The sequence below is a fragment of the Oryctolagus cuniculus genome, chromosome 1 (genome assembly GCF_964237555.1).
Source record: "Oryctolagus cuniculus chromosome 1, mOryCun1.1, whole genome shotgun sequence".
NCBI classification, from domain to species: Eukaryota; Metazoa; Chordata; class Mammalia; order Lagomorpha; family Leporidae; genus Oryctolagus; species Oryctolagus cuniculus.
Window position 1 is genome coordinate 208,696,868 of NC_091432.1, and position 20,520 is coordinate 208,717,387.

The window sequence follows — 20,520 nt, forward strand, 5'->3', positions numbered from 1 at the left end:
TCAGTATTCCAATTAAGACTCTGTTTAACTCCTTAATAAGACATACTCCAAAATGCCTGGAAGTCATTTCATCCCAAAGACCACCACCAAAGTCAGCTTTACAGCGAACGATCCTGACCACTGATGGTATTCTAACTCAAGAGTCTCCTCTCCTAGCTTTATGCTAGGAGAGAACTCATTTGGCAATAGCAGAGCGGCAGGAGTAGACCCAGAGATGCTCCACACACCCACAAGATGTGCAGCCACCTTAATCAACGCCTGGCTGTGAACCAGCTGATCCACAAGGAACAACCACAACACAGCAGATGGGACGTAAGGTGCCTGCCGGTTTTGAAGGTGCATTTCCATGTGTTCTGCCATGTTGCTAATTCTCTCAAATGAGAGAGATTTTCAAGCTGAAACCTGGGCTGTTAACTGTCAGATGAGGGCTTGACTGACAGTCTACTTCCAGTGTAAATCAGACGTCAGGTCAGTGAAGACAGTTTACTGGGTTGTGCGCACAATAGGCGTTTAACGAGTAGACAGAAGTAAAACAGAATCAGTGGGCATCAGAATAAATCAGGATGTCACCTAAAAATACCATTTTCTCCAAAATTTGAATTATTTCAGCAGAAAGAGGGAGCATTTGATTTGTGGTGAAGTAAAGCCACCCAAAGCAGTCCATGGCAATGGTTTTGTAATATCCTTTTGTACCAAAGGTAGTAACTGTTGACCCTTTGTCTTACAATGCAAAATATGTTTACATATTGCAAATGTCTGCACAATGAGCTTATCTAACTGCGCAAGCCAGTTACTTTGGGCTGAAAACATCCCTATACAGAAATACATCTTATTTGAAATTGTAACATGGAAATACTAATAGAATCACAGTCTGTTAAACAAAGCACTCGATATTCTTTTTTTAGAAAAAAAAAACTGGAATAGGTTATACTATCTCAGGAATCAAACAAAAGCAAATCTTAAACATTAGAGCTAAGCCCATCACACTGACTGAGTTGGGTGCCAACCTCAGGAGGCACCCAGGAGCCCCACATACGCACACAGGATTACTGCTACTTTGTCTTGGGCAGCAGCTGCAGCATCACAGAATCAAGAACAGAAGAACTTCCTGAGAGCCCGGCAAGAGTATGTGTTTCTTTTTTTATTTTTATTTTTTATTTTTGTGACAGGCAGAGTGGACAGTGAGAGAGAGACAGAAAGAAAGGTCTTCCTTTTCCGTTGTTTCACCCTCCAATGGCCACCACGGCCGGCGCACCGCGCTGATCCGAAGGCAGGAGCCAGGTGCTTCTCCTGGTCTCCCATGGGGTGCAGGGCCCAAGCACCTGGGCCATCCTCCACTGCACTCCCTGGCCACAGCAGAGAGCTGGCCTGGAAGAGGGGCAACCGGGACAGAATCCGGCACCCCGACCAGGACTAGAACCCCGTGTGCCGGCGCCACAAGGCGGAGGATTAGCCTATTGAGCCGCAATGCCAGCCAAGAGTATGTGTTTCTAAGTTCACATTCTAGGATGTGGTCTGGGCACAGGGTGCAGAATCTGAACATTTTCAGTTCACTCCAGGAGGACCCAACTCTCCATAAAGAAATCTCACTGCACACAGTCAGGAGGATTACAATTTCATTTTGTTACTGGGAACATTTCTTTCAAGGCACATCCTTCCTGCAGCGGCCATATCTCCAGTTTTAAGAAAATCTACTGGGGCTGACACTGTAGCACAGTAGGATACTCCTACGCCTGCAGTGTCAGCATCCCATATGGTCGCCAGTTCTGATTCCAGATACTCCTTTTCCAATCCAGCTCTCTACTGTGGCCTGGGAAAGCAGTAGAAGATGGTCCAAGTGCTTGGGCTCCTGCACCCGCCTAGGAAACCTGGAAGAAGCTCCAGGCTCCTGGCTTTGGATCAGCACAGCTTCAGCCATTGCAGCCATTTGGGAGTGAACCAGTGGATGGAAGACCGCTCTCTCTGTATCTCCCTCTCTCTGTGACTCTACCTCTCAAATAAATAAAATAAAATATTTTTTAAAAAAAGAAAGAAGAAGAGCATCTACTCACAAACCAGAATATTGGATGTTAAATGATGCAGGTGGAGAAGACTTTCAGCAGAGCACTCAGAAATCCTAGAGACACATCTGGAACGACTACACACAACACTGAGGACAGCAGTGCTCTGCTCATCTGCAGTCTCTGGTTCAGAGTGAACTGTGCCATCATGGAATGCTTCTCTGAACTAATGATTTCTAAGCTCAGCAAACTTTGCTGGTTATTTTTTTCTACTAATGCACTGAATATGCTAATTACCGGGTGTAGTCCTATCCAATTCCTGGGCTTGACTGTGATAGCCCGCAAAGTCTCCTTCCTGATGGACTTTTAAACATCTTCCCATCAATGATTTCCAAACTTTTTGCTTTAAAAATCAGAAGAATTTTTTCATTCAAATGAACTCTTATTTAGAATTGTAATATGAAAAATACAAAAAAGCAGGTCTTCTCTGATTAAAACAGGCACAAGGGTTTGTGGGCTTGGCCTCAGCCACACCCAATTCATTCTTCCCCATTCATCCCTTGAGAGAGAGCCCAAAAGTTTGAAAGATCATTTTGAATGTGCTATGGAGTGAGAGTGCCTCAAACTTCCAGCCAGCCCTATGTTTCTTCAAAAACAAAGTCACAGTGTTCCAGGAAGAATTTCACATTCCAAAAGCATTAATGCTTGAAGCTTCCCTAACTCACCACAATTGGCTTCAGGATGTCCATGTTGGAACGAAGAACTCGCTCAGTTGCGTCCAGTTTCTCCCTTGGTAGGCCACAAAGCTGGGAAACTTCTTGGTCATCAAGCGGAATAGCCTCTTCTAATTTTGATCCATTGCACAGGCTGGTCAAATGTAACTGGTAGCCTTGCAGAAACACCTGGAAGTGTTTGATGCAAACAGAAATAAGCAAAACAAGATTACACAGATGGGAAGCCAGGTCTTGAAGCCTTCATGATGTGTCTGACTCAGTATCTCCCACACTCTTGTTCATCTTGCAAAGAGAAAGCATGAGTCCAACCCTTTTTTGCAATAATGGGAACCACATGATTCCGCAAACAGGAATCTAGAGTCTGAACTCCTGGGGCCAAGTTTATTAGAGGAAAAATTTCCTCATAATTTTGAAACTTATCTTTAAACTGGGATTGGGCTAATTTATAAAAAAAAAAGCACTATTATCTGTAGGTACAGATATTTAAGTGATACACAAAACTGTGTTCAAGTCACTTCAGAATTTGGAATTCCTCATTTCACTTGCCTCAGAGCAAAGCACCAGAAAGCCAAGCTTCTTATCATCTCATTGGTAGATCAATTCTAAGTCATTCTTATCTATTCATACATCTGCTGGACAGCCTCTCCCTGGTTAGTTTATATACTTAGAAAGTCTTTCTGGGCCCAAACAAACTCCGCTTCTTCATATACAGATGGCCCTGACTGTTCAATAGCCGACAAGCTTTCTAGGAAGAGCAGCCTCTGTTAATCAGGTTCACTTGGTATCCATAGAGTCAGAACATTGCAGAAGGAAAATATTTGTTGAAGGAATGAGTGATGCAGACTCTTGATGACGCCATCACAAACTCCCCTGTTAGTTCAAACGAGTGCTGCCTGGACTGCTTGCAGAAAAGCCCAACGTGACTGATGGGCCGAAAGCATCTCAAAACCCATGCCGCTTTCGAAACACTACAGAGCATTTGTCCTGCCACAGTTTCCATTAAAGCTTCACCTGCTGCCAGATATCAAGTGCACTTCAGTCTCACTCCTTTCTGCAACAAGTCCACGCACCGGGCTGTCAGCCCACCCTCCAGGTCTGTGTTTAGGAACACTGATGATGTGGAAGCCCTACTCACCACGCAAGGACCACCTCCATGCTTAGGACGCCCCTTATTTTAAATTGATCAGATGTGACAGATAGGAAACTGGCAGGGGGCAATGGAAATTGTACTAAATGCAACTGTTTTCAAAAGCCTGCTGCCTTTGGCCCATCTCCCAACCACGGAATTGGTAAACACAAGGCATATTTTCCTAGTTTCATAAGGGCAAGCAGTAAGCACATTTTTCTAATTTTAAAAATTCTAGATCATGTGCAGCAAAGACCGTATTTTCAAGCATAAACATCTCCACCGCTTCTGCTTCTTGTGACCACAGGCCAGGATGCAGACAAGAGGCAGGGTAAGGAAGCCACGCCCCTTTCTGCCAGAGAATGAACTTGAGAAGCACCTCTGAAAAGTCAGTAACTACGCAATCTGGGTCCAGCACCCACTCCCACCTCACTGGAGCTGTAGGACAACTGATGATGCGAAGGAAGCTTTTTATAAGATCTAAGGTTAAAATTCAATATACACACTAATATTATTTCATAGATTTATAAACTGAAAAACAAATCCTTCTACATCTTTGTCTATCTTTAAAAGAAGCATGAAGTTTTTACATTGCTGCCCCAAGTCAATAATCCTCAACCTTGGTTATTTTCTCACAACTGTGAAATTTTTTTTTAAATGTCTAATGCATCTACACTTAAAATGCAACCCTTTTAGGAAGAAGTCATTACAAATGCCACTCAACAGGCACAAAAACAGCTTTATGTCAACCAGTTGGCCCAAGATGCAAGGTTGTACACCTCATTCTCCAGAGGGCTTGGCAGTGCCTGCTTGGGCAGGGCAGTAAAATTAGATGGAGCTGATCTGGTACACCAGCTCCTTCCCCACCATTACAAGGACAGGGATACATTCATGTGTTTCCCAGGGCTCTAACTCCATCAGCCTCACTGGGGAAACTGAAGGTGGCAGCTTACCTTGTGGAGACTGATATTAGCCCTCAGCATTTTGTCCACAGAAGACTTTGGGAGAGAGAGGTTGTGATACAGGAACCCAGAGAAGGTTTCATTGTCCACCAGGAAATCTTGAAGCTTCAAACCTATCAAGAGAGTGTTTTATTTTCATTCAATAAGTAATTAAAAAAAAAAAGCACAATGGGACAGGTGGGAAAAGCATCACAACATTTATGGTCTTGTTTTAAATAGAAGGGTGACTGCAGGCTTCTGGCATGGGCACATAGAGAAGTGAGTTGGGCAAGGCCTTATCAGGAGAAACATGGAAAAACTGCTTTCTGATCACATGTTGAGCCACACTCAGCGTGTGCTCCTACACTAACACAGTGTAACGGTGCTGTTATGCACATGCACCCCCACACACAACCTTTCCTTGGTCTCGCTCCTCGCACCCAAGATTTGTGACATTAACCCCAGCACTCCTGCCTTCCCAATGCCATCATGTCACAAAGCATCAACTAGAGAGATTCAAAGCCTTTTTCCCATAAACCACTTTGGCTGATGTCCTGTTTATGCACAGCAGGAAACAGTTCTCAAACTTCAGAATTGCCTGGAGGGCTTTGATAAAACACAAATCGCTGGACTCTACCCCCAGACTTTCTAATTCACAGGGCCTGGGATAGGGCGAGAGAATCTATGCCTACTCGGCTCCCTGGTGATGCTGCTGATGCTGGTCTGGGGACCCCACTTTGAGAACCACTGGTTTAATGCATCATGAATATCAAAGCACTTGCACAAACAGGGAAATTTTAATTGCAAACATAAAACATGTGATAGGGAAATCAAAAGTCTAGGTTTGCCTGCCTTAGAAAAACACATAAGCATATATTAAAAGATTAATCCTACTAAATGATTTGATTGCTACAGGGTTTTACACAGAATCTCTTTAAATAATTAGCCATCTGAGTACATTTAGAAAATTTTTCTATCCAGTGTAGCAAAACAGATAAAGCACTGTCAGAAACTCAGGATTTTAGTCCCCTGGGTTGTAGGCTGTGTCACTTGGGTATTTCATATCATCTTACTGAACTTCATTTTCACTTCTAAATAAGAGGTTTCCAACTTCATGCCAAGTAGGGGCCCTTTGGCTCTGAAATACCATTTTTCCCTGCCATATTTCATTTCATTATCCACCTGTTCTCTTCCTTCCCACCCTTCTAATAATGTAACTTTTTTGCAATACAGATAACACCAGCTTCTCATGATCACATGATCAGGCAGGCACCATTTGCCAAACAGCAGCCCATGCCCTAACCAACCTCTAGGGGGCAAACTTTGCAAACCCAAATCATTTGTCTGAATTCTAAAAGAGGTTTCACTTAAAAACAGGGCTAGAGCATGAGCCTTAATGAGGACAATAGGTAATCCTGGAAGCCGAGAGAGTAACGCACAGAGATGAAGAAGCAGGAGGGCCTTTGCAACCCAAACCAGACTCTCATCAGTGCTGCAGGATCCAGACACATTCCGCTTTAAGCACACTTCAGCGGTCCAGATTCACAGCTGGAGAAATCATTCTCCATTACACCTACTGGGCTAGTTCCTGGTTATTACTCATGACGCCCAGAAGCTGTTCCTACACCCAGAGAGCAGGTCTACGAAGAGCTCAAGGATGTCAAGACTATTTGTACACCATGCCCCAGAAGACAGCAGGACCCTCAACCACAGGAACTGTCTTCCCTGCTTCCCCTTCCCCCCAGACCCAAATGATAGAGAACAAGGAAGAAGGTAAGCAAGCTGGTGGCATCCATAGAAGACCACTGTGAAAAGGCAGGTCCTGACTACCATGCAACAATGGGAAAAACACCACACTGAGAATCAGAACCCTGAGTTCCAAACCCATTTCCTGACCAGGTCATTTAACCTAGCTATGAGCCTCACCTGTAAAACACGTACCGAAAAAGATCTCTATGAATCTTTGACAAAACAGAGTACATGTATGACCAGGGAGCCACAGAGTGCTCTGAAGCAGAAACAGAGTAGTATACCACATTGCCCTAGAGACTCTGGACAGACCGCGCCTTCCCACAGCAGGCAGCAGAAGTGTAGGACGCTGACCCCTGCTGCACTTACAACGGGTCTGGGTCATCTAGCAACACTCTCGAGGCCAGCGGGCGTGCTCAGCGTGTTTATAAGACTCTTCCAGTTATGTCAACAGGCAAGATGGGAACAGCTGGATGCGATCACACTCCAACTGCCCATCAGTGGTTCCCCTGCATGAGACAAGAATCAAAAGGCTGATTCAACAGTCAACAGCCCTGGGCCGTACACATGCACTTGCATGCATCGTGTGCATCATGTGGTCGGATCGCTGGGTGGGGAAGCAGCAGGGAGGGCTAAAGATGCCTGGCGACAAAGAACTTGCAGTCTGATCACATGGATATCCACACGTGTGCTGAGACTCCGATGCCAACACCTGCAGCTGCAACCCATGTGGACGGAGCAAGGCAACACGGTGCAGCACACGGGTTCTCAAACTTGGCTGCCTGTCCGGCTCACCTGGAAGCTTTACAAAACTCCCAAAGCTCGGGCCACACCCCAGAACAATTCATCAAACTGTTCCAGTAAGACCCACGCATAAGAATTTTTAAAAAGCTTTCCAAGTGATTCTAGCCAAGTTTGAAGAAACAATGGTGTGGAGGTGAAATCAGAGACTGGGACCAGAAAAACCTAAACCTGATGCTGCACTCTGCTGTGAATTAGCTGTGTGGTTGCGGGAAAGTCATTTTGCCTTCCTGATCCCACATTTCCTTGCCTATGAAGGAAGACAACAGTATCCACCTTTCACAGATACAGGACTAGAGATATTCGTGGATAAAGCATGAACAGTGAGCAAGCAGCTCAAGAAAGGCACCCAATTAATAATTTTGTTATTATGGAAAAGGTTTTCTTCACTCAACTTTACCACTTCACACCAATGCAGTGTACAGAGAAGATAAGGACAGAAACCCTTCCTTCCAGGAACTTTGTGTTGATAAGGGAGGGGAAGAGGGAAACCAACTAACAAAAGCAGCAGGAGGCATCCGCAAGCCAGAGGAAGACAGTTCATGGAAGCATTTGCCCAAGTACTGCAAGTGCTTCAAGGAGAGAACTCGGCTGGCGCCAAGAGGACACAGTCAGAACGCTCCTCATGGCAGGAACCAAGACACCCTGCAGTCACAGTGCCAGGCACAGAGCAGGTGCTCAACAAAAGCTGGTGAACGAAGGAATAAATGAACAGATGAATAGAGAGGAAATTCTTCAACACCTACGATGTGAGGAGTAGGAAGGGAAATGAAGAGAAGTGTGGGGACACAGCAGGATGGCTTTGTACCCAATATGCTGCTGGCAGGAAAATAGGCAGAGAAGCTAAGAATACGAAAAATGTCAGATAGCTGAAAGGGCCCTTCTCTCACCAAGAGTCACCTCCTGCAGGAAACCGGCCCTGACCTTCCTACTCCCAGGCTGGGTTCAGTGGCCCTCTTCTGCCTCCTGGTAACATTCTATGTTTTCCTTGAGCACCACGTAGATCAACCAGCAACTGTCTGTGTGCACATCTTTCTCCCAGAAAAAGAGATTCTTTGAAAGCTACAGTTAAACAGGAGGCAAAAGCGCTGGAGTTCTATTGCACTGTAGGGTGACTGTAGTTACTAATATATTGTACATTTCACAATAAGTGGAAGAGAGGATTTTTAATGATCTCATCACAAAGAAATGATGTTTTGAGGCAATGTCTATGTTAATTACTCTAATTTGATCATTACACAATGTTTACATGAATCAAATCATCACATTGTGCCCAATAAATATGTATAATTATGTGTCAATCATAAAATGGAAAAAATTAAAAAGAAATATCTTCAAGGCTAGGATTTATGATAAGAACACAATATGACTTTGCCAACTAAGTTCAGGTGTTGAATTTGTGATGTAAGTAAGGTATGTGAGTACGTGTGTATTATACATTTGCCAGGCTGAGTTCCTGAGTCAAACAGAATTACTTTTTGCTAATACTGTCTATAAGGTAAAGGAAAAGTTGAGGATGACTGATCTGTCTGTTCAGAGCTTTATAAAAGAATAAATCAATGCAGCATTTTACAGAGAATCAGTGCAGATGACCACACCTGCCAGTCACTACAAGGAAGGAGATAAGTGGAAGATGACCAGAAGAAAGAATAGTCATTCCAGGCAAAACTAGAAACAGCAGAAAGGACGATCACTAAGTCATTTGGCTTTGGCCAAATGAGTAAACATGGATCTGGATATTTTTATCTGTAAACTGTAGCTTGGGGAAGATGACCTCTGAGGTCTTCTTATCCACGGTTGAAAAGAACACCGGGTCAAATGAAATCAGCCCCGAATGCAGCATCACAAGATCTGAATTCAAGTCCTGGCCCTGCCGTTTCCTTGGCTGTGTGACCATGACCCTCACTTTCCCCCTTGATCTCTCTGGGCCTCAGTCTCCACAGATAGGAAATAAGGCAAATGACACTCTCAGGTTGTTAGAAAAGCCGAAGCTCAAGAACACGAACGTGCTAACTTCCAGTATTCACATGGGTAACTGGGAAGGTGTGGCCCTCGTCACAGCAGACAGACATCAGGGGGGTGGGTTACTCACTAAACCACAGTGGGGCGGGGAAAGCTGAAGGCCACTACCCAGCAAAAGGCAAGAGCGCTTTCCTGCTACAATCTGTTCAATACGGAACAAAATGCTTGATCTACTCAGCTCAGCCTCCCTGGAGGAGCAAACAGCAGCCCACCAACTTCCCAAGGCCACACTACGGGTGCAGGGCAGGACAAAGGAAAGAAGAGAGGGGAAAACATGTGAAGATAAAAGAACAAGACCATGCATGTCTGTGGGCTGGCCAGGCCTCCCGGTCACCAGGCCCTGGGCATGCTTTCCTGGCCCTTAGGGCTCCCCTTCGCTCCTCTCCAGCCTGAGCCAGGCCTGGCTCCACCTTGGGAACAGAAGACTGAGGAGGAGAGAGGAGGGAGGAGGGAGAGCTGCGGGGAGGAGGGAGGAGGGAGGAGGGAAGGGCTGTGCAGGAAGCGGAGGGGGGAAGCCCTCCGCTGAGCAGCTGGGGTTACTCTCGGTCAGTGCCCTCTAGTTCCAGCTCGGGTTTCAAGATCTCCGTTGTGTCTTTGGCTCCACGCAAAAAGGAACCACAGCACTCAGCTGCTGGAGGAGGTAAAGGAAGAAAGGAGATGCAGACAAAGCATCCCTTCAACATACAACTCTTAAAGGGACCCCAGGGTGTGGGTCGCAGGCCTGCGGTGGGGGTGGGGCAGGGCTGGCGGGCCAAATTCTAAATCAGTTCCTCTTGGCTTTACTCAGCCTAAGCTTGTCGGGTCCTGTAAACACAATCTTGAAACGCTTGTCTGCTATGAAAGGGCTGGAACCAAACACGCTCCGGGGTCTTCCAGGCTATCTCTTGGGCTGTTTGCATTTGTTTTCTGGATGCCGGGGGCTCTACCTGGGCTCTACCTTTGTCAAGAACAGCTGCTGCCTGCTTGGCGGAGATGGCAGAGCCCTCTCTGGGCAGACCTTGTTGGTCAGGGCTCAGGAGAAGACAGGCAGGCAGGGCACTTACTAAATCAAGCCCCTGTGTATCCATCGGCTGCTCCAAACCAATCAGAAGCAGGAAGCCAAAGCCCAAAGACACCGTAATACCCTGTTAGAGACTTCCCAACTTGCATGCGTGCCCAGAATAGCCCAATGAAACCAATATATGACCTTCCTGGGGTGGTGATATAAGCGACACTGCCATTTGGGGTGGTTCCTGTGTAAACTAACAGTGCCTATGTAGAACAACACCAAGCCAGCTGCAAACTGAAGTGTCATGTGCAGAGGCTGACGGGATAGAACTCCAGGCCAGGTGCAGATATTAAAAAGCATTATGTGCTGAGAAGACACTGCCACACCTACCTAATCCTCGAAAAGTACCGGTTCAGCTCCCATTCAGCTGGAAACTCAGTGGAAACTCTTCCCCCCATGCTACCTCGCTTGTTTTAAGCACAAGCCCTCAATAAACCCTGGGTCTGGTTGCATGTTTGCCGCTTGTCGATTTCTATTTGGGAGTGAGCCAAAGAACCTGGGGTGGGTAACACTGGGAGGCAGCAGGTCATGGCTCAAGTACTTGGGTTCTTGCCATTCATGCGGGAAACCTGGACTGAGTCCCAGCTTCAGCCTGACCCAATCCTGGCCATTGTGAACATCTAGGGACTAAAGAGTGGATAAATCTTTCTCTCTCTCTCAACTTTTCTCAAATATTTTTTTTTTAATTATGAAGAAACACAGTCTACCAACAGGAAAGATTGGATCAAACATAAGAGGCAAAAGGAAAAAAAACAGTGAGGCCGGCGTTGTGGCATAGCAGGTACAGCCGCCACCTGTGACACTGGCATCGCATATAGGCACTGGCTCACGTCCCGGCTGTTTTGCTTCTTTGCTTCTGATCTAGCTCCCTGTTAATGGCCTGGGAAAAACAGTGGTCCAAGTCCTTGGGACCCTGCCACCCATGTGGGAGACATGGAAGAAGTTCCAGCCTCCTGGCTTGAGCCTGGCCCAGTCCTGGCTGCTGTGGCCATCTGGGGAATGAACTGATGGCTGCACGATACCTTTCTCTCTGTCTCCCCCTCTCTCACTGTAACTTTGATGTTCAAATAAATAAATGAATCTTTTAAAGAAAAAGGAAAAAGAGTTGAAAAGAAGGAAAATAGAATTTAAGGCACTGGGTTCTCACTGATGAGCTGGTTTCTGACTAAAAATAGGATCAAATGCTCCAAACACCACATGACAAGGGACTAGCACCAGCTTGTAGGCCTCAGAGAAGTCAATAGAACAAAGGAAGGAAAAGATGTTACAAGTTAGGGCCTGGGATGGAATTCATTCTAGGGCTGGTCTAAGTATAATCATTCATTTATATAATGGATAAGTAACTTTTTGCAACATTTATAATTAATAGAATGTATCAAGGCCATGGTAGTGCTCTGTGGTCAGAAAAAGGTGGCTCGTATTTGCTAAGACTCTACATATACTATCTCCCAGACTCTCTAAAACTAGCTCTCATGAGAAAGGGGTTATTATTCCCATATCTGAAATGAGGAAACAGACTTAAGAAGTCAGTATCTTGCTGAAGGTCACAAAACAAGCAAGTGGTAAATTTGAACCCAAACAGCTATGACCACAAATCTATGGTTCTTTCTACTCTATCCAGCAATTAAAGGAATCATTTTACTCTTGAAAAATGCTCCATCACCATGTGGGCATACAAAGCTGGTGGTACTGCCCAAGCTTCTGAGGCTAAGGCAACGTGGCAGCAAGGGATGGTGCAAAGATACCCAGCCTTGAAGTCAGACAGACCTGGATTCAATTCACAACTTTAGCCTGCAACCTTGGGAAATGGATATAACCCTTTTGAGCCTCAGTGTCAATAAAATGGGAATATGGATACCAACCTACTCATGCTATTTTAAGCCCTGAAAGTAATAAAATATTAACAGTGTAAAATGGAATCACTACCTACATTCAGTTGGATAAAGTGTCACTCTTGAGATTGCCTTTTTGTGCCTCAATGCAACAGTGATAGGAGGGCCAGGATGGAAAGCCTTCAATGAGAAAAAAATAAGACTCCCAAGCTGCTCTTTAAAGCCTACCAGGTAAACAAATCTTACACTGGGAAAGCAGGAGACATGCAACATTTTCTGATGTTAACAATTCAAAACTTTCTAAAGGCAGTCTGGTGTTTGTGGGGTACACACTGTTCTGTAATTGAATGCCAATTGTGTTTTCTATTCTTGTCTGGGTAAAGCTGACCTTTGATTTGATTTAGTTCAAGCCATATTTCAACACTGCAGTGTGGCACTGCACCTCCCCTGAGTATGGCCCAGATGGGTCCAGCTCCCGCTCTGGATGGAAACCAATGGCCTGGGCTCTGGGACACAGCCCAGCTTTGTCAGGTCTGGGAAAACTTCCTCGTGGTAGATGGAAAGATTTCAAAATGTGAAAGTCTAAGACCTAAACTCAAAGCCTTTCACCAGTGCACCATAAACTGCAACCACCCAAAGATTTCAAGGAATTTCCATTCCATGACATAATGTTGACACATCTGTCATCAGACCTTCCAACAAGATGACATGCAGCAGGGAGTGGGGGCACATGGACAGAGGAGTCTGGGACGGTACCCTTGGCTGCACTGGCTGCTGAAATGGGATGACGGGGTTCAGCCAGGAAAGAAGCCGCTGTGAGTCACAGGATGTTCCTTCTCGGCCGGCCTTGGGAAACATCTCACCCGTGCCTGTTACCCCCGAAACCGGGAAGTGCAGGAAGTCTGGCACTGCTCTTGGAAGCCCTCTTGTCTCCTTCCTCATCCCAGAGAGTACACGCACAGTGTCCTGTGACCTTGGGGAAGTTTCTGGCTACACAAAGCAGCTCTCTTGAGGATATAACAACAGTAGAGCACGGAAGACTACAGTTCCAGTCCTATCGCTGCCCCTTGCCAGTTGTGCCTCTCTGAAATTAGCTCCTTCATGTACATAAAAAAGAACAGAATCCCCTGCATTATGGGATGGATGGGAAAATTCAAGGAACCCTCCACAACATCCCTGAGGGAGGTGCAACTGTTACCAGATTTCCAGGAAAGTAAGGCGCAGAGGTGTTACAGAATCAGCCACAGGGTTACACGTCATGTAAACAGCAGAGCTGGGATCTGAACCCAACCATCCGGCTGCCAAGGCTGTTCTCCCAACACTAAACTCTACTACCCAGGCCATATTTATAAGATGCTAATTTTACTCCCTCTCCCCTCAAATCCCCACCACCGTCAAACCCCTTGCCACGTCACCTCAGACCCCCTGGCCCCGTGGCTCAGGTCTTTTTGACTTTCAAAGATGAAGTAGAATCAAAGGTCCATGCTGTTGGAAAGCCGAGACACTGCGGCAAAAAATGTCCCACATGAAGGACTTCTGTGGGGAAGACCCCAGTGGAAAGAAGTGGTCATCAAAGAAGGAGGTACTTTTCTCTGAAGGGAAAAAAGAACTTCCAATTTGCTTATGGCCTTGTCTAAATACTGACAGAGTCTGCGGATTCAAAAGGCTTCCAAAGCCTTGGCAGCTCATGTCAAGAGCCGTGGGTGATCACGGACGTCATACAGAAGAGTATTCATTGTTAAATTAACATGAGGAGTCACTGTGCACTAACTTTCCATGCAGGACTTCTGTCCTCAATGAGTTATATTACGAGAGTTAACTGTAAAACTCATTCTCAATGATTTATTTCATTCTATTTATATTAAGTGGAGGATATTCTTATGTCTCATAAGTTTTAGTTATGCCTAAGTATCCAATGCCATTGCTTGTTTTCTGAGGTGCTTTACTAATTAATGATAAAACTTGTTCTTAAGGACTTATTTGTTTTAATGTATTAAGTGGAGGATATTCTTATGTCTCATAAGTTATAGTTATGTCTAAGTGCTCACAAAAGATGTACTATTCTTGGGTGCTTCTTTACAGTTAATTAAGTTTCTCAAAAAAAAGAAGAAGTGAAATTAATGTTGAGATGCAATGACTCTGAACAGCCCTTGTCTCAACTGTTGAGGAACAGAATTTTTTTGTGTGTACGTGCAAACTGTTGAACTCTTCACTTAGTATAGAGTTGGTATTCTGTGTATAAAGTTAATTGAAAATAGATCTTAGTAGAGAATAGGACTGGGATTGGGAGAGGGAGGAGGCATGGGGTGAGAGTGTGAGTGGGAGGGCGGGTATGATGGGAAGAATCACTATATTCCTAAAGTTGTACTTATGAAATGCATGAACTCTGTATTCTTGAAATAAAAGGTTTCTTTTGGGGGGAAAAAAAAAGAGGTTCCTGCTGTGAGTTCTTAGTGCTACCAGTAAATCTCATAAGACCTAAAAAGGCACAGTCCCTTCCCCCTAGTAACTTCCCCCAAGTAACGTCCTGCACAAGCCTCAGGCCTAATTCACCGAAATCCTAGCCTGAGTCACATTAGAAAGGCCCAGAAAACCAGATTTGTACCCTGAATGTGTGGGAAATGGCACCCACACCATCGACTGGATGCAAACACAGAGCTGCAGGGATAGGAGTTCAAGGCCTGAGTCAGGATGGTGGGGATCATGCAGCACTTTCCTGGATCTCTCTTCCAGGCCCTTCCCTTTCCAACCTCTGACCTCAATGATGTAGATTGTCCGCCAAAGGGACATTTCCGGCCCAGTGACAAAATGTCCGAAGTTCTTCCTTGTTCTTTCCTGCCGAAGTTCTCACGCTATTCAGAGGAATCTGCATCCTGGAGAGAAGACCTGCAGAAGTTCCCGAATCAAGCACTCTGAGAGGCCAGTTGTCACCCTAGTCCTCACCAGGGGAAGCTAAGATAAGCACTCCAGACCAAGGCAAAGAGCCATAGAGGTTGTGCACTGCCCAACTCAATACTACATAAAGCACAATTCTCACGGAGAGAGCCATTCCCTTGGCTCATGGAATACATGCACCCCTAGAAACATGTTGCTTGCCGACCCCTGCTACTGCAAGAAAGCCATCTCTCAAGCTGTCCCACTTGCCCCTGTGGCCGAATCCAATAAGTCTAGAAAATGACCTCCTACCATCCCACACAGTACCCACTGGGCTTCTGCACTTGAGAGGCATCAGTGTGGTTGTAACTTGGAACACAGCCAGAGACCCGGACAGCTCAGGTCCTGGCTGAGTCCCATGCACAGAGGAGGCTGGCTTTTTGGCATCCAGCCATACCACAGATCCCATGTGGTCATGCAACAGTTGAAAAAGATGCACTTCCAAAACACACACACAGACACACACACACACACACACACACACACAGGTTGAAGAAGTATCCTCAGACCAGCAGAGGTAACGGTGAGGCTGACAGAGCAGCCACGGGGAATGCAGCAGTGAACAAGCGCCCAGCTACCTGTGGAAACATGGGACAGAGTGGGAGCCAGGGAATTCTTAGAGGGACTGTGCAGATGGCTCACCCCAGGAAGGGAAGAAACCTCAGCCCCGGCACACACATTCCCCAACTCCAGCCAAGCAGGAAGTTCTGACCACTTCTACAGAGGCAACTGCTTAAGAGGGGCCTGTGTCCACAGTGCCACCTGCAGTTGAAACAGAGTCAATACTGCAGGATTTGGGAGAGGAGCAGGCCCTGGACAAAGTGCATATCTCAGCAGAAATGCTCACGGGGGAGCAATGATCCCACTAGGTACGGCTAAGAACTGTGTTTTAAGTGGCTGAGAAAGGAAACAAGCAGCAAAGACAGCAAAGGGATAACTTTCAATGAATAAGCAACGAAAACGGCAGGCCACTTCCCTCTCCAGCTGAGCCCTAATTCTGAGCAGCACTGACCCATCAAAGAGGCTCTAGGTTTCCCCACACATGAAAATGCCCACCAAAGAGGGAGCCCAGAGAGGCAGATGGCTTAGCGTGGTGAGTGAGGCAGAAGGGCAGGGTGAGGGAGGAGGCTCAGGGTGGAGGCAGTTCTCCCTGCCTCCCCAGTGCCCTGGCAGGAGCACCTGCAAGTCTGTGAGGACTGCAGCTGACACAGTTTGGAGGGTACCCTTTAAATATATATTTCTTAAAGTCCTGCTTTTGCGTAGACACACTGTAAAATCTCTTAGATTGCCTTGGAAGGGGGCCATACCAGGAGATTCTTTTGTTGTTTGAGACAGAGAGACAGACAGAAAGAGACAGACAGAGCTCCCAACTGCTGATTTCACTTCCAAAATGTCCCAACAGCCAGAGCTGGGCTGAGCAGACCATGGAAGTTGGGAACTCAAGCCAGGGCACCCACATTAGTAGCAGAAATCCAATGACCTGAGCCATCACCACTGTCCTCCAGGGTCTGCATTAATTAGCAGGAAGATGGAGTTGAAAGACAGAGCTGGGAATCCAACCCAGGCACCCTGATGTGGGAGGCGGGTGTCTGAACCACTAGGCCAAGTGCCTGTTCCCAATAGGAAATTTTTTTAGCTTCCCAGTAAAAACATTTTAGGCCACTGGGTTCATGGCAACCGGCCCAGTGAAGTCCTAGAAGGTAAACCTTGTGGAAGAAAGCAAGCCAAACTGTCTTAAGAGATTTTGTCATGATTGTTAATTTTGAGCCCTTTTACTCTATGTTTATATTAGGGAATCAACTCTACAAATTACAAATGCTGGGATTTTTTAAATTTTCAAAGCATGTACACTGACCCTTACAAGACTGTGTGGAAAAGGGCAGCTATGTTATGTTCTTTCACCCTTAATCCACAAAGTCTCACTCAATACTTACCACGTCCCTACCCTGTGCAGATGCTTGGGACAGCCAGTCCTGCTTACAAGGACCACAGCCTGGTGGACAGCCCACACTACCTGTGGCTCCCAAGAGATTCACCACGCCAGGACTGACAGACTTGCCAAAACAAAGTATTTTCAGATTGTTTCACTGAAGTCCCCATTTTGAGGAAAGGAAAATTGAGGACCAAAAGGGTGAACACATTGGCAAAGGCCAACAGTCAGCCAGGATCAGAGGTGGAAGGACAGCCACTCCACTGACCATGTGTAAACTACAAGCGCTGAGCTCACTGTCAGTCATCCACAGACATCAGCAAATTGACTGCTCCATGACCCTCGGTGCAGGTAATCTCTGTATTTGAGGTAAACTGAGGGTCAGGAAAAAAATCAAAACTGAACCAAGGTTCACACTGAATGAAGGATAGAGTCCAAATTTGTTCCCTAAATGAATCTTAACACAAAGTCCAAAGCTTCTTCTCTTATGTCAGCGTTTTCCAATCTTTAATTATTTACAAAGTATCCTCAACAAGTTTTACCATATCCATAGAAAAGGTTGTTTCCTTGAAGTTAATTTAATTATTTCTTTTAACTATTCAACATCCTCGTAAGCCATCATAGCCATGAAATGGCAATTTGATACAGGCGAGAATTCAAAGTTGTCATCTTTGGAGCAGTCTTTTGGTCTCACGGTTAAGACAGTGCTTGGGATGCCCACATCCCATATCAGAGTGTCTGGATTCAAATCCTAGTGCCATTCCGGATTCCAGGTTTCTGCCACTGTGCACCTGGTTGGTTTCCTGTCACCCACATGGGAGACCTGGATTGAATTCCTGGTTTCTAGCCTTGGCCCAGCCCAGCCTCATCTGGGGAGTATATGAATAGGAGCTCTCTGTCTGTTTCTGTCTCTGTCTCTCTCTTCCTCTGCCACTCCAATAAATACTACATAAGTAAACAAGTACAGTTGCCATTCCTGTGCTGTCTGAAATCAACCCAGCTAGCACGCAAAACTAACCCCGAGGAGCACTCGTCTTTGCCAGTCTGCATCTACAGAGACAGAGCCTGAGATGTCACCTTTCTTAGGGTTCCTGAGAATTGTGCAAATTTTGAATTTCTTTTTGTTGCAATCACGATAGGGATTTGAGAGGAATGAATGCTCTTCATGCTGATTCTCAAACATTAGTTTAGCCACCACTCAATCTGTGTGATTGCACTCTGGTTAATGAAGAAAATAATAAAATATCCAAAATGTTCCAGTGATGAGAAAACTGAATAAGGCAGCTTTGTAAGGCTTCCTTCTCAGACTTCTCATTTGAATGATTTTGAGGATAACTAGGAGATTTGTCTACAACTAAGTTCTTACCACTGGAGGCCCTCTGAGGTGGGAGGTTGTTTAAACAGCACAAGAAAGCACTGTAGAAAGAGAGCTGCACAAGCAACGGAGGCTGAGCAGTGCTCCATTTCTAGAACATCCAGCCCACGGCTGTGCAAACTTGAGAAAGTCACTTCCCCTTTCTGGATCGAATTCTTCCCTAGATGGTCCATATAGACAGGGGCCATATTTGTTTTATAAACCCCTGGGTCTCAGCATTTACAACAGTGATTGGTGCATATGAGGCATTCAATAAACATTGATTGAGTCCATCAACACATTTATCTATAAGTGATCTGAATGACCTCTAAAAGTCTCTAAAACTCTGAAGGAAATAAAGTGATGTTCTAGTCCAGGAAATCATAGTGAGTATTTTAGGGCTCGGTGCTATGGCATCACAGGTAAAGCTGCCACCTGTGGTACCTGCATCCCATATGGGCACTGGTTTGAGTCCTGGCTGTTACATTTCCAATATCCAACTCCCTGCTAATGCACCTGGGAAGGCAACAGAGGATGGCCCAAGTATTTGGGAACTGACATCCATGTGGGAGACGTAGGGGAAGCTTCTGACTCCTGGCTTCGGATCAGCCCAGCTCCAGCCATTGAGGCCATTTGGGGAGTGAACCAGTGGGTGGAAAATCTCACTCTCTCTTTCTCTCTTTCTCTCTCTCTCTCTCTCTCTCTCTCTCTCTGTGTGTGTGTGTGTGTGTGTGTAACTCTCAAAAAATAAATCTTTTTTAAAAATTAATATTTTAGTAAAAACCCCATACCCAGAACTCATTTGTGGATAGCCCAGTGGAATTAACAGACGCAAGCTGAAGAAAGAAGATAAATCCTCCAAGTGGGCCACAGAAGCAAGAGTCTGAAGGCTGGTAGATATGTAGGAACCTGAGTGATAGCACCCAAAAGGGCTTGTCAGTCTCCAGGGGCTGGCCCAAGTCTCAAGACTTGGTCCTGCAGTTATCACTCAGATGAGAACAAAGAGTTATTTATCCAATTCCTAGACAACAGGAAACAACAAGAAGCCACAGATACAATCCACAGCAATATTATAGTCTAATTGGGTTTTGGTAGGATGAGATGGTGCAGGAAATCTGAAAATGTAAAATAGAAAAGAGACAGATATTTTCCCTTTGGGTTCAAAAAGCCAACAGGACAATTAAGAAAAGGAGAACAAGTAATTTGCAATTCTGTGTATTTAAAAGACTGCAATTTGGTTGACTGCACATGGAATATGAGTCAACAGGGTGACATGAATGCCAAAAAGCTTACTGCAATCTGAGATTGCATTAACAGAAACATAGCACTCAGAGTAGGGGAGGCAAAAGTCCCTTTCTCCTCCATGGTAGAATATTTTTGTAATTTCTGGTAAAAGCCAAGAAGACACAGATAGACTGAAACACACAGTAATAGAGAAATTGGAAGGAAAAACATTCTGTAACAGGAAATGAGGGACATTTCACCTAGAAAAATCAAAGACCTAGCAAAGAGAGAGAAAAAAATAGAAGAGCTGTCTTCAAATATTTCAAAGGGAAGAGAACTGGACTCATTGTCCAGAAGGCATAACACGGTAGTGAATATTTTCTGACAGTCAGAGCTATCAACACCCAACAAACATAGCTACCCTGCGAGAGGTAGGTCTCCACCTTGGGTAGCAGTGTGTGTGGCAGAGAAGGTGAAGGAGGATCTGAACTCCAGACCCATTCCAAGGATTTGCCCAACCCTGAGAGACACAGGAAAGAAGGCAAAGTCCATCACGCCATGAGTAGGTGGTCGGTCAGATAAACACAGCTCCCCAAGTTGGGTTCTACACTGACATTCCCAAACCTTCAACAAGGGATATTCAAAAATCAGCAAACCGCTAACTTATTTCTACTAGGAAGAAGCATTTCCCTCTAGGCTGAGACCTGGCTTTATGTTGTACAACAAGCAAACACAGACGGGAGGAATTCAAAAAACAGCTGCAGGGCAGGGAAGGGGCCACACTGAGCAAAACACAGAGATGCGAAATAAGCATTGACACAGCAC

At 45.5% G+C, this 20,520-nt stretch overlaps 1 protein-coding gene across 4 annotated transcripts in view; it reads right to left on the reverse strand.

Moving 5' to 3' along the window:
* ABCA1 (ATP binding cassette subfamily A member 1) overlaps positions 1-20,520 on the reverse strand; it is a 138,221-nt gene that overhangs the window by 68,992 nt on the left and 48,709 nt on the right. For all 4 annotated transcript variants that reach the window (XM_051855993.2, XM_008257418.4, XM_008257475.4 and 1 more), the window contains 2 exons: positions 4,814-4,935; positions 2,726-2,902 (listed from right to left, as the gene is read on the reverse strand). In XM_051855993.2, the coding sequence (XP_051711953.2) occupies positions 2,726-2,902; positions 4,814-4,935 (299 nt within the window). The remainder of the gene's footprint in view (positions 1-2,725; positions 2,903-4,813; positions 4,936-20,520) is intronic.